General features: G+C 40.7%; 1 protein-coding gene across 8 annotated transcripts in view; it reads right to left on the minus strand.

Annotated features, from left to right (window-relative positions):
- The window catches only part of LOC143804537 (protocadherin Fat 4-like), a 285,900-nt gene that overhangs the window by 243,556 nt on the left and 26,963 nt on the right, over nucleotides 1-15,381 (minus strand). For all 8 annotated transcript variants that reach the window (XM_077282725.1, XM_077282731.1, XM_077282727.1 and 5 more), the window contains 6 exons: nucleotides 15,111-15,284; nucleotides 9,453-9,575; nucleotides 8,565-8,822; nucleotides 7,627-7,725; nucleotides 2,801-2,973; nucleotides 2,515-2,660 (listed from right to left, as the gene is read on the minus strand). In XM_077282725.1, the coding sequence (XP_077138840.1) occupies nucleotides 2,515-2,660; nucleotides 2,801-2,973; nucleotides 7,627-7,725; nucleotides 8,565-8,822; nucleotides 9,453-9,575; nucleotides 15,111-15,284 (973 nt within the window). The remainder of the gene's footprint in view (nucleotides 1-2,514; nucleotides 2,661-2,800; nucleotides 2,974-7,626; nucleotides 7,726-8,564; nucleotides 8,823-9,452; nucleotides 9,576-15,110; nucleotides 15,285-15,381) is intronic.

The raw sequence follows: 15,381 nt of genomic DNA on the forward strand, positions 1-15,381 counted from the left end.
AGAAAGTTACATTACACAAAATAGCTAATAAACAACATTTCCCGCATGTCTACTTTATATCTGCATAATTTTTTAAATATTTTTGGTTTTGTTAGGAAGTTTGAAGGGCTAAAAGTTGATCAGCAATTTCTTATTTTTCTAAGAAAATTTACAAAATTATTTTTTTAGGGGCCACATCACATTTGAAGTGACTTTGAAGGGCCTATGTGACAGAAAATACCCAAACGTGACACCATTCTAAAAACTGCACCCCTCAAAATACTTAAAACCACATTCAAGAAATTTATTAACACTTCAGGTGCTTCAGGAATTAAAGCAATGTGGAAGGAAAAAAAATCAACATTTAACTTTTTTCACAAAAATTTTACTTTAGCCCCAAATTTGTTATTTTCACAAGGATAACAGTAGAAAATGGACCCCAAAAATGTGTTGTGTAATTTGTCCTGAGTACACCGATACCCCATATGTGGGGGAATACTACTATTTGGGTGTACATCAGGGCTTGGAAGGGAACGAGCACCATTTGACTTTTTTGAACACAAAAATGACTGGAATCAAGAGCAGACACCATGTCTTGTTTGAAGGGCCCATGATGTGCTTAAACAGTGGAAACTACCCACAAGTGACCCCATTTTTGAAACTAGACTCCTCAGGGAATGTACCTACATGTGTGGTGAGCACCTTGAACCCCCAGGAGCTTCACAGAAGTTAATAACGTAGAGCTGTGAAAATAAAAAAATCACATTTTACCCGCAAAAATACTCTTTTAGCCCCAATTTTTTTATTTTCACAAGAGTAACAGGAGAAAATATTGGACCCCAAAATTTGTTGTGCAATTTCTCCTGAGCACTGCTATACCCCATATGTGGAGGAAAACTACTGTTTGGGTGCATGGCAGGGCTCGGAAAGGAAGGCAAGACGTTTTGGAACACAGACTTTGATGGAATGGTCTGCGGACATCATGTGGCCATTGGAAAGCCCCTGATGTGCTTAAACAGTGAAAAAACTCAATAACTTACCTCATTTTGCAACCTACACCCCTCAAGGATTTTATCCAGGGGTATAATGAGCATTTTGAACCCACAGGTACTACACAGAATTTGATATCATTAGGTTATCATATTAAAATGTTTTATTTTTTTCACAAAAACGTTGTTTCAGCCCCAAATTTGTAATTTTCACAATGGATAATATGTGAAAACGGACACCCTAATTTGTTGTGCAATTTGTCCCGAACCCGACTCTACCCCATATGTGGTCACAAAATTCTGCTTGGGCACATGGCAGGGCTAGGAAAGAGCACTCTTTGCCTGGGATAGATTGTGAATGCGATGTCGCATTTGAAGAGCCCCTGACGTGTGAAAACAGCAGAAACCCAGCACAAGTGACCTCATTTTGAAAACTAGACCTCTCAAGGAATTCATCTAGGAGTGTATTGAATATTTTGAACCCATAGGTGCCTCACTGAATTTTATAACATTGAGGCGTGGAAATTTTAGTGATAAAAATGTAATGTTTGTATTTGTTGCAAATTTGTCAAGTACACAAGGGTCAATAGGTGAAACTAAACCCGCAATGTCCTCCACCAAGATGGCCCTGCCCACGCATGGGCAATAGCAGCTGTTGGCGATCTCCGAGAGCAGGCGCAGGTGGCGTCATCTGGCAGGAGGACATTTTTTTTTTCTTCTCCAGCAAGACGGCGCTGCCAGCGCCTGCGCAACAGCAGCTATCGGATCTCTATACAAACCGATAGCTGGTACTGTGCAAACACCCCTGGCGCCATTATCAAAGTGACTTTGTTTTTCCTCGCTCAAATAAATCTGCAAAAGGGATTATTAAGTGCACAGTAACCATGCGATTATGCTGAAGCGCAGGTGCGACAACTGGCACCTGCCTGCAGAAGCGTTTTTTTAATTTTATTCAGTATGTGATGTATTCATTATGCAAACTAGGGGGCAGGTCAGTGAAGGATCAGTGACTTGTCAGCAGTCTGCATTATGAATATATAATCTGAGCACCACATACATGAACCCCGCCTTAGGGGTCGAGAAGCTCATTAATTACAAACTGAAAATAAAGATGAAGAAACAACCAGAAGATGGATTTCATCACCCAGGTATCATTTTATTCAGTATAACGGCGCCGACCTGACACTGTAGGCTACTATGCACAATCCTGCTGACAGGTTCCCTTTAAACACATCTAATTGTGGAAATTATTATTATTCCAAGATCTATTGATTAAAATTAACTTTTGCTGTTGAGAAAACCCCTTTAAGTTTTCTATAGAATGGCAGCAAAATTCTGCGGACAGTCCTTGATGGTACTGTAGTTGCATACGAGATGGCATCACAAAGGTTGAGATTAGTATCCTAACAGCAAAAAAGTCCTAGTGATAACATGTAAATTACCCATGTTTCATAATAATTTAATCAGTTTTACAAGAAGGTTAGGGAGGTCAAGTTAAGAACGCAATTACATTTTCACATTTCAGTCAAAATTGAAAGCAACTTACCAGTGGATGATAACGCGGGAGAACCGTGATCAATTGCAATCACAGGAATGACAATATTAGTTCCAGAGATAGCAGATACAGGACTGGTTAAAAAGATGTCTCCATTTTCTTGATTAATGGAAAATCCACTATGAGGCTGCACAAACCTAAATGTATTTTTACATGCATAAATTAAATATATTTAAAAATGTCTAAATGGGTAAATGAAATTAGTAGCAGCAAGCAATGATGCAAAAAAGACCTAAAACTTAATTTAATTAGACTTCTAACATCAGTTATGTGTTACCTATAAGAAATGAGGGAATTGTTCCCGCTATCCAGGTCAGTAGCGGATACTGACAGAATTTTATCTCCTGCTTTTGCTTTAGTTAAGATCAGATCGGCAGAGTAGTCTTCTTTTGTAAAAGTTGGGACATTGTCATTAACGTCCTGGATGACAATCACTGCATCTGCGAAGCTCTAGGAAGGAAAATAATCATATTACACTTATAATAATCTGAAGACACCAACTTCAAATTTTATACTGGAAGGACCCAAAATAATGAAAATTCTTTGCAATTGTATTGTGAACTTAGCAAAGGGACCTTCCATCTTTAGTGGAAAAAGCAACCACAACAAGATGAATAAGGTAAGAACCTAGGGTTGGCTTCATCACCAACTCTTCAAGAGGACCCATCACCGGGTGGCCATTTTCTTCTCTTATTTTATTTCTGCGACTCCCCTGATTATTCCATAGTTTTTCTTTATTAAGTTCACAATATGGTTGCAGAGATTTGGGCCTTTTTATTTAGTGCTACTTTTTAGGCTGTGTGCCCTTGATGAAATTTTGGTGAGCTTTTGACGCTGTGTATTTTTGCTGCATCAAAAACGCAGCATCTTACATTTCTCAGCAAAGTGGATGTGATTTATAGAAACCTGCTGCCCACTGTGCTTTTTTGTTTTACTCAGCATAAACTGACTTGTGCTGCTTGTTTCATACCGACAATGAATCTTGCGGGTACGCTAAGCTTTATGTGCAGATTTTCCCCAGATTTTTCATTAGGTGTGGAAAACCCGCAGGTAAAGAGTGCACCGTGTGTGCTTCCATGACGGAAATGCATCAAAAACGCATGCAATCTACACAAAACCAGGAAGTATCAGAAAATAAGCAGCTTTATTTAAAGTATGGCTGGGGTCACACTTGCGAGTGTGATGTGAAAGACTTGCAAGAGTCTCTTGCATCAATACCTGCCACTACCGCCGGCACTCGGACTGAAGCGTGCGGCTGCATGGAAATACATGCAGCCGCACACTCCGGTCCCAGGGCCGACGGCAGTGCCGGGTATTAATGCGAGAGACTTACGTGAGTTTCTCGCATTACACTCGCAAGTGTGACACCGGCCTCAGACACACTAACAAGAGACAAAAACCACAGTGTCAAAAAATGCAATAAAAATGCCTGGAAAAAATAACCTAAAACTACAATAAAAATATGCAAGTAACCTAATTTACCTAAAGGGGTTGTCAAGTCTTAGGGTCCCTTTCCACTTGCGAGATAAAAAACGGTCCGTAATCTGGACCGAAAAAACGGATGGAACGTATGCGATTTTCATGCGAGTGTCATGCGAGTACAATGCGATTTTTAATCGCATCATCCGTTTTTTATAATCGCATCATCCGTATGACATCCGTATTACTGTCCGATTTGTACGCACCGGTGTCCTTTGAAAAGCCGGCAATTCAGCGCCGTGTACAGTAAAATCACACTGACAGGTTAGAATAGAGTAGATATATACACATAGAATAGGTATATATACATATATATATGTCAGTGAGACACCTATATATGTATATTTATATTTAATGCAGCGCTAGATAGCATAAAAGCCGCTAATTCAATTGCCGGCTTTTAATTTCTCCTTCACAAACCCGACATGATATGAGACATGGTTTACATACAGTAAACCATCTCATATCCCCTTTTTTTTGCATATTCCACACTACTAATGTTAGTAGTGTGTACGTGCAAAATTTGGGTGCTGTAGCTATTAAATTTAAGGGTTAACTCGCGGAAAAAATTGGCGTGGGCTCCCGCGCAATTTTGTCCGCCAGAGCGGTAAAGCCAGTGACTGAGGGCAGATATTAATAGCCAGGAGAGGGTCCATGGTTATTGGCCCCCCCATGGCTAAAAACATCTGCCCCCAGCCACCCCAGAAAAGGCACATCTGGAAGATGCGCCTATTCTGGCACTTGGCCACTCTCTTCCCACTTCCTGTAGCGGTGGGATATGGGGTAATGAAGGGTTAATGCCACCTTGCTATTGTAAGGTGACATTAAGCCAGATTAATAATGGAGAGGCGTTAATTATGACACCTATCCATTATTAATCCAATTGTAGGAAAGGGTTAAAAAACACACACACACATGATTACAAAGTAGTTTAATGAAATAAACACAGCGGTTGTTGTAATAATTTATTGCTCTCTCAATCCATCAGGAACACCCTCGCTTGGCAACATAATAAACGCACAAGATACATACCCTCAGATGTCAGATCACGTCCCACGATGTAATCCATCTGAAGGGGTTAACTAATATTACAGGCAGGAGCCCTGCTAATGCAGCGGTGTGCTCGTGCCTGTAATTCCCCGGCGAATGAATGAAATGTAGGTCATTGACCTACATTTCCTTCAGTCGCGGTGATGCGCCCCCTGGTGGATGTCCTCATATGACCTGGAGCGTGGGAAAAAGTTCCCAGGCTGCAGTTTATGAGAACATCCACCAGAGGGCGCCTCACCGCGACTCAATGTAAGTACAGATCCTGCTTTCCTTTCAGCACCCGGGGGATTACAGGCACCAGTGAGTGGTTTATCGCAGCTCGTGCCTGTAATATTAGTTAACCCCTTCAGATGGATTACCTCGTGGGACATGATCGGACATCAGAAGGTATGTATCTTGTGCGGTTATTATTTTGCCAAGCGAGGGTTTCCTGATGGATTGAGAGAACAATAAATTATTACAACAACCGCTGTGTTTATTTCATTAAACTACTTTTAAATCATGTGTGTGTGTTTTTTAACCCTTTCCTACAATTGGATTAATAATGGATAGGTGTCATAATTGACGCCTCTCCATTATTAATCTGGCTTAATGTCACCTTACAATAGCAAGGTGGCATTAACCCTTCATTACCCCATATCCCACCGCTACAGGGAGTGGGAAGAGAGTGGCCAAGTGCCAGAATAGGCGCATCTTCCAGATGTGCCTTTTCTGGGGTGGCTGGGGGCAGATGTTTTTAGCCAGGGGGGGGCCAATAACCATGGACCCTCTCCTGGCTATTAATATCTGCCCTCAGTCACTGGCTTTACCATTCTGGCGGAGAAAATTGCGCGGGAGCCCACGCCAATTTTTTCCGCCATTTAACCCTTTATTTCAGCAGCTACAGCGCTGAAATTTTGCACATACACACTACTAACATTAGTAATGTGGAATATGCAAAAAAAAGGGGATATGAGATGGTTTACTGTATGTAAACCATGTCTCATATCCTGTCGGGTTTGTGCAGGAGAAATGAGAAGCCGGCAATTGAATTAGCGGCTTTAATGCTATCTAGTGCTGCATTAAATATAAATATACATATATAGATGTCTCACTGACATATATATATGTATATAGACACATTCTATGTGTATATATCTAGTCTATTCTAACCTGTCAGTGTGATTTTACTGTACACCGCGCTGAATTACCGGCTTTTCAAAGGACACCGGTGCGTAAAAATCGGACAGAACTCGCATGGTGCGAGTGCTGTGCGATTTTTTTCTCGCACCCATTGACTTGCATTGGCGAGTCTCGTCCGAGAATCGCAGCAATACGCAGCATGCTGCGATTTTTTTCTCAGCCGATCCAGATTTTTCTCAGTCCGATTTCGGCTGAGAAAAAAATCGCAAATCAAAAGACACCTATTAACTAACATTGGTCCGAGTGCAATCCGATTTTTTATCGGATTGCACGCGTCCGTTTTCCTCGCAAGTGGAAAGGGACCCTTAAACTACAAGTCTGCAGTCACTCTATATGGCTGCAGATTTGTGAATCCCCATATAGTGTGCACTGCTCACTGAGTATTCGGCAGCTCCAGGAACGGCAGTCATATGACCGCAGGTATGCGATATGCCACAATCCGACTAGATATTCGTGGCCTTGCTGAATGCAAGTGTATTGAGCAAGGCCAGAAACAGTCTAGTAGGAATGTGGCTGGGAGTATGCATATCACAAACTTGTGGTCACAAGGACTGCACCGGAGGAACCTCACAGCGCCCACACTGTGTGGATTCGCAAGTCACATAGAGTGGCTGCAGACTTATAGTTTAAGAATGGACAACCCCTTTAATAGGTGCAGAAATGGTGAAGAACATCTGCAACATCACAAATCACCAAAATCTCATTGTGTGAACTTTGCCATAGGCCACATGCACACATTGAATATTTGGAGAGTTTTGTACCTCGGTATTTGCCAAAACCAGGAGTGGAACAATCAGAGGAAAAGTATAATAGAAACACGTCACCACTTCTGCATTTATCACCCACTCCTGGTTTTGGCTTACAAATACTGATGTTAAAACCTCCCTAAATGCCTAATGTGTGCACGTGGCCTTATGGAGTTTACTAGAGACAAGGATAGCAGAGTAATAACGCAGTGCATCTGTTACAAGCAAATCCAAAGCAGAATGCAGGCTGCTACATTCACTTCTTTTCCACAATTCTTGGGTTAATTTCCCACACGCTTGGCAGCTTTACAAGGCTGATGAAGAGAGGATGGCTGCTTGTTCTCCTCTTTCCAGGAGCCCATTGGCAGCCATATGGCCATCTCTGAGGTATATTCGCCCTTGGTTCCAGGTAATATTACGCAAAGAGGTGCATCTTTCATAATAGATGTACGGATACAGTGGTGTTTTCCCATGAAAAGGGCAATATTTTTGGGCAACTCAACTGCACAAATATTGGATATTACTGTATTAGCCTATGAAGATATGTGCACACAGCTATGAGTATGTAATTCTTTGTGAATGTTTGGAAAGATTTTTTTTCATATTACCTGAACAAATTATATCTATATTCATTTCATCACATTACCTTTCTCGGAGGACTTCCTCTATCTGATGCTATTAAAACTATTTCAAATTTGTCCTTTGCTTCTCTGTCCAGAGGTCCAGAAGCAAAAATATTACCATTCTGAAACACAAATAACAAGGCAAAAATAAATCTGGAGAATAATGCATCATGTCATACCGTGCTAAGTATGCAATTTAAATTTTGGCAAAGTTATTTACCTAAATTTTATAAGCTGATAGATTTGTACCTTTTGGTGGTTCTCAAAGCTATAAAAAATAAATAATGTCCTACTGAGTGAGAATTGTGATTTTTTTGCTTCTTTATAGGTCAGGATCTCACAAGATCTCATGTGAGAGAATCCGATCGACACTCGACTCAAACTCTGATTAGAATTTCAGCTTACATGTAGTGTGATCCAATGCTATCAGATCATAGGACAGGTGAGGACAAGATGACAAACAAAATTTCTCCATCTTCTCCATTCAGTGAGTCTGCGGAACTCGGACTGCACTGAGATGTCATCCAAGTGCAGTCTGATGTTTTCCACGCACCCATAGACTTGAATACGTGAGTGAAATCCGATTTGCTCAGCAGCTCTCAGCATGCTGAGATTTTTTTTCTCATGCTGAATTGTCATGAAAAAAAGCACTGGTCCACACTGCCCAATAGAATAACACTGATCCGAGTGCTATCCGATAAAATATTGGATAGCATTTGTCCAATGTATACACTCATGTGAGCAATTCATAAATCTGCCTTACATCTATCCACAGCTACTATCCCACCACAACCAAATTCCCTCTATGTCTATAGAGATGATATGGAGATTTACACTATATCACAAAAAACAGAAGCTTAAACATGGCTAAAGTTATAAAAGAAATTAATCTTCACAACATTTTTGATCTGTTTAATTTAAAAACAAAATGGCATTCCAGCGCTCATACTAATAATCTTACTTCTTGCACTCTGAAACTCTTATCTCCACTTTCGGCATCTGTAGAAACTGTAACATATCCATTTAATCCTGCATCCAAGTCAGTTACATTTAACTTCGCCACTAGCACGGGTGAGGTGTCCGTGTAGTTCCCTTCAGGTATCGTATAACGGAGGGGCAGGTTATTAAATTCTGGATTGTTATCGTTGACATCAGTAATTGTTATGATGACCTTCGCGCTGGAATTTAGACCACCAAATAATGCATCAAACACCCAGACCTGCAAAATATGTCATATCAAATAGTCTACTCAAAATGATTTCATGTCAACAAGCATAAGCAAGTACAATGTAGTGTAATGGTCAAGGAATGCTTTCCACAATATTTAGCAAAATTTGTTCCATGGGGGACAGTTTTTTAGTATATTGAGACCAAACTACATTGGTGAAACCAGTCGTGAGGGAAACTTCAAGGTGCCCAAGGTACTACGGGCAGACATGACTCATTGGCATGTATTACTTGCCACAACTTTGATAAAACAAGGTGCAGTGTAGAGTCAGTGATGGTCCAGTGAAGTATTAGTACCCAGTCCCAGGTAATCTAATGGTGCAAAGTCCAATCACTAGTAACACAATGCATTTTGGCACAATTCCTAGTCACCCACTGCTGGCTGTCCAATGTCCAACTCTTCTTTAGTTCCTGAAGACTACACGGACAATATTCAGTTCCTAACAGAGTTCACCTTTTTCTGCTAGGAGAAACATCCTTAGACCGTAAAAAATAGAGAGTAATAATAGACAGTGTAGAACAAGGGACAGTGAGGTATACTGATTTTTTTCTGCGTGCTGTGAGAGGGGAGGAAGTGCATCTCAGAGCAATAAAATGTTACTAGAACAAACAAAACTTTTACCTGGACATTTATTCTTGGTGTTACTTCTCTGTCAAGCTCGCCATGATTAAAATACATCACCCCATTCTTGTTCACCTTGAACATTGTATTATTGGTTCGGAAATATCCATTGGATAGCCCATCCTAAAATGTAAAAATCTTGTTATGGATAAAATATTCGTCATGGTTTTCCTTTTCAATATCTTCCAAAAACTATTTTGAAAATATTGCAAAAAAAATTATGGCAAGTCAATCACATATTTATGAAAGAGAACGGGGTGCTCACTATACCGAAAATAGGTGCTCAGGAGAAAATATCAATAATATCAAAAAGAACTCCGGCGCACAAGAGAAAAACAGTTCAAACGTGATAAAGTTTATTTATAATCTTGATATCTTCTTAATCCAAACAAATATACATGATCCACATATAGAAAATATAAGATAAATGCCAGGTAATAATCTCCACGTCAATCATATATATCATAAAAGTCTGTTTAGTGGGGGTCCAGCTTGTTAGGCAGCAGGACTAGCCTGGAGTGTCAGATACATTTCCTTACTAACACAAAAGCACAATAAGGTTATCCCAACATGAACCCAAAAAATATTACCCTGATTTCCAAAGCACCAGGGCAATCGGGAAGAGCCAAGGCAAAGAGCCAGAACTGGAGCATCTCATGTGATGTGCCACTTCTGAGGAGGCTGTGAGCTGGTATTTTTAGGCTGGGAAGGGCCTAGTAACCATGGACTTCCAAGCAGGATAATATCGGCTTTTAGATGTCTGCTTTACCTTTGCTGGTTACTGAAAATAGGGGGGATCCCACGTTTTGTTTTTTTTTCATTTGTTTATTTATTAGGTTAATAGATGTACAATAAGCTCCACACGCAAGGCTCTAATATGTCGTGGGTGTGTGAAATTATAAATCTGCTGGGTACCTATCTATCTATCTATCTATCTATCTATCTATCTCTTTATATAAGCTTGCTTTCTTTTTCAACTAGCTTTATAAGCTACAAAAAGCAATCATTGTGCAACAAAAACACAGATAAGAAAGCATACAAATCGTGCTTATTGTCCGGTGCTTTTTTCCTTCCCAGATATGCAGAAATGTTTGCATCCAAATAGTCAACATGTGTATATCTTTTACAGTCCTTAATAAAAGGGTATTACCATCTCCAAGATCCTATCCTAATTGTTAGTGGGTATAATAACAATATTATCAAATGCTTCTAATATTATTGTTACACCTACTACATATTGGAATATGATCTTGAAGATGGAAACACCCCTTTAAATAAGAACTGCCATTTCTTTTTTTTTTATTCAGTCTTTATCACAAACAATTATCAGTGCCAGTTGCACCTTGCACGAAGAGGGTCCGTCCATGGTCACAGTCATCAAATAAAAGGGGCACTTGTACTTTTAGGGCATGTTCACACTTTGCAGATTTTGCTGCGGATTTGGAAAAACCGCATTGAAAATCCGCTGCGGTTTTCCCTGCGGATTTTCCTGCGGTTTCTTCTGCGGATTCCTCTGCGGGTTTTCAACAGCACTTTCCTATTGGTGCATGTTGAAAACCGCTGCGGAATCCGCAGAAAGAAGTGGCATGCTCCTTCTTTTTTTCCGCAGCAATTCCGCGCGGTTTTTAAAGGGATTTTCCGCAAAGTGGGCACAGCGGTTTTTGTTTTCCATAGGGTAACATTGTACTGTACCCTGCATGGAAAACTGCTGCGGATCCGCAGCGTCAAATCCGCAGCGGATCCGCAGCAAAAACCGCAAAGTGTGAACATAGCCTTAATATTGTACAAGAGCAGAACTCGCATGGCTACTGTCACAGGCAATCTCTCGTCTCTGGTTTCAGTAAGGCCATCTCTCACTCTAGTATTTGTGACTACTCTCCACATCAGTCGCTTTTTACACTCCATTGTCCACACAGAGCCACTTGCACAAATGGACAATACCCTCCTGGATCACTAGTCTATTTCACCTACACTCACCGGCCACTTTATTAGGTACACCATGCTAGTAACGGGTTGGACCCCTTTTGCCTTCAGAACTGCCTCAATTCTTCGTGGCATAGATTCAACAAGGTGCTGGAAGCATTCCTCAGAGATTTTGGTCCATATTGACATGATGGCATCACACAGTTGCCGCAGATTTGTCGGCTGCACATCCCAAAGATGCTCCATACAAGGCAGGATGGATCCATGCTTTCATGTTGTTTACGCCAAATTCTGACCCTACCATCCGAATGTCGCAGCAGAAATCGAGACTCATCAGACCAAGCAACGTTTTTCCAATCTTCTACTGTCCAATTTCGATGAGCTTGTACAAATTGTAGCCTCAGTTTCCTGTTCTTAGCTGAAAGGAGTGGTACCCGGTGTGGTCTTCTGCTGCTGTAGCCCATCTGCCTCAAAGTTCGACGCACTGTGCGTTCAGAGATGCTCTTAGGCCTACCTTGGTTGTAACGGGTGGCGATTTGAGTCACTGTTGCCTTTCTATCAGCTCGAACCAGTCTGCCCATTCTCCTCTGACCTCTGGCATCAGCAAGGCATTTCCGCCCACAGAACTGCCGCTCACTGGATTTTTTTTCTTTTTCGGACCATTCTCTGTAAACCCTAGAGATGGTTGTGCGTGAAAATCCCAGTAGATCAGCAGTTTCTGAAATACTCAGACCAGCCCTTCTGGCACCAACAACCATGCCACGTTCAAAGGCACTCAAATCACCTTTCTTCCCCATACTGATGCTCGGTTTGAACTGCAGGAGATTGTCTTGACCATGTCTACATGCCTAAATGCACTGAGTTGCCGCCATGTGATTGGCTGATTAGAAATTAAGTGTTAACAAGAAGTTGGACAGGTGTACCTAATAAAGTGGCCAGTGAGTGTATCTTTGGCACACTTGCTGCTTCAGTTGCAGCTGTCTGTTACTGATTTACATCATCTAGCTTTAACTATGGTAACTAATTCAATTAAAGTGGCTTTACATCACTACTGGATGAGTTGAGCTTTTGAGTGCAAGTAAAAGGATATTCTCATCTCCAAGATCCTATCCCAATATGTAGTAGTGGTAGTAGTAATAATAATAATATTAGCTAATACCTAGAATTAGAAATGTTGTATAGTTCTTCTGATTCGCTATGTCGCTTACCCCATGTGCAGGGCATTGCAATAGCTAAGGTTTCCAAGGTTATGACCAATAACAACTAACTGTCACTATATGAGTGATCGTAACCATGCATACTTTAGCTACTGTAGTGCATTACATGGGGTAAGTGACAGCGAATCAGAAGAACTATGCTACATTTCTAATTGGAGGTATTTGCTAATATTATTATTATTATTATTACTCCTACTACATATTGTGATAGCATCTTGGAGATGAGAATATCCTTTTACTTGCACTCAAAAGCTCTACTCACCCAGACATTGGCTATAACAGCCAGACAGCATGCAATCACCTTCTTTCCCAACTCCTATCTACTCACAGGGGAACACTCGCTATCAAGGAGTTCTGTTCCTCAACTCCTTTACAGGCCACTGGTCTGCTATGACTTATACAGCCACAGAGGCAATCTGTGAGTTATCCTTTCTTTCTTCCCCCTTCCAGCTTTTAAAGAACAAGCGTGACCCCCGTGTGAGTGAAATGTAGCAATGCGAAGCCACACAGGAATTATTACATGAAATCTCTCACTGTGACAAACTCCTTTTACTAACAGTCATCTAATAAATGGAGTAAACCATTTGGGGTGCTGCCAAAAAATACTCTGTATTTAAATGCAACAGTTCCTTTACTTGGTTGGCCATGTGGCCATATAATTGCATCCTTCTTACATGTTTACAGTTGTGCTCAAAAGTTTACATACCCCGGCAGAATTTTTGCTTTCTTGGCCTTTCTCAGAGAATATGAATGATAACACCAAATCTTTTTCTCCACTCATCGTTAGTGGTTGGGTGAAGCCATTTATTGTCAAACTACTGTGTTTTCTCTTTTTAAATCATAATGACAACCCAAAACATCCAAATGACCCTGATCAAAAGTTCACATACCCTGTGATTTTGGCCTGATAACATGCACAGAAGTTGACACAAATGGGTTTGAATGGCTCCTAAAGGTAACATCCTCACCTGTGACCTGGCTCCTAAAGGTAACATCCTCACCTGTGACCTGTTTGCTTGTAATCAGTGTGTATGCATAAAAGCTGAGTGAGCTTCTTGGATCCAGACTCTTGCATCTGTCATCCAGCCACTGACGTTTCTGGATTGTAAGTCATGGGGAAAGCAAAAGAATTGTCAACGGATCTACAGGAAAAGGTAGTTGAACTGTATAAAACAGGAAAGAGACACAAAAAGATATCTAAGGAATTGATAATGCCAGTCAGCAGCGTTCAAACTGTGATTAACAAATGGAAAATCAGGGGCTCTGTAAAAACAAAACCACGGTCAGGTAGACCAACAAAAATGTCATCCACAACTGCCAGGAAAATTGTTTGGGTTGAAAGAAAAACCCACAAATAACATCAGCAGAAATAGAAGACTCTCTGAAAACTAGCGGTGTAGCTATTCCAAGATGCACAATAACGAGGCACTTGAAGAAAATTGGGCTGCATGGTTGAGTCGCTAGAAGAAAGCCATTACTGCTCAAATGCCACAAAGTATCTCACCTACAATGCGCAAAACAGGACAGAGACAAGCCTCAAAACTTCTGGAACAAGGTAATTTGGAGTGATGAGACCAAAATTGAACTTTTTGGCCACAAACATAAACGTTACATTTGGAGAGAGGTCAACAAGGCCTATGATAAAAGGAACACCATTCCTAGTGTAAAGCACAGAGGTGGATCGCTGATGTTTTGGGGATGTGTGAGCTGCAAAGGCACAGGAAACTTGGTCAAAGTTGAAGGAAAGATGAATACAGCATGTTATCAGTAAATAAATGGAAGCAAATTTGCACTCATCAGCCCCGAAGCTGCGCATGGGACATACTTGGACATTCCAACATGACAATGATCCAAAGCATAAGGCCAAGTCGACCTGTCATTGGCTACAGCAGAACAAACTGAAGGTATTGGAGTGGCCATCTCAGTCTCCTGACCTCAATATCATTGAGCCACTGGGGAGATCTCAAGCGCAAAGTTGATGCTAGACAGAGGAATTTACAGGAACTGGAGGCTTTTTACCAAGAAGAGTGGGCAGCTTTACCATCTGAGAAAATAAAGAACCTCCTCCACAACTACCACAAAAGACTTCAAGCTGTCATTGATGTTAGAGTGGGCAATACACAGTATTAAGAAATGGGGTATGTGAACTTTTGATCAGGGTCATCTGGATGTTTTGGGTTGTCACTATGATATAAAAAGAGAAAAAACAGTAGTTTGACAATAAATGGCTTCACCCAATCACTAACCATCAGTGGAGAAAAAGGTTTGGTGTTATCATTCATATTCTCTGAAAAAAAGCCAAGAAAGCAAAAATTCTGCCGGAGTATGTAAACTTTTGAGCACAGCTGTATGTAATTCTATTAAATGCCCTTAGTTAAAGGGGTAATAGATTTCATTTTAGTTTAATGATGATTAGTCTCTAAATTCGGGTATGTACTTTACTGGCTTTTTCAGGACTCACCATATCATGACAAGTTCTAGGAACCCCCTTTAATATATATTGATACTATGGTTGTACCTGGTCCTTGTCAGTGACTCTAAGAACAAGAATCATTGATCCAGATGGTGAGTTTTCAGGTAATGATGCCTCATAGGTGGATTGAGAAAACTGTGGAGTGTTGTCATTTACATCCAAAATAGTGATCATTACCACCGAATCTGCACTTTTCAGTTGATTATTCTGCTGAGCAGCCTAATGTAAATGATACAGTCGTTATTTATCTATAATTAAGGCCTGGGGTGCACATAGAAATCACAGAACACCATAACAAAATATGCACCTGCTAACA

This window comes from Ranitomeya variabilis, chromosome 2 (genome assembly GCF_051348905.1).
Source record: "Ranitomeya variabilis isolate aRanVar5 chromosome 2, aRanVar5.hap1, whole genome shotgun sequence".
Classification (NCBI taxonomy): Eukaryota; Metazoa; Chordata; class Amphibia; order Anura; family Dendrobatidae; genus Ranitomeya; species Ranitomeya variabilis.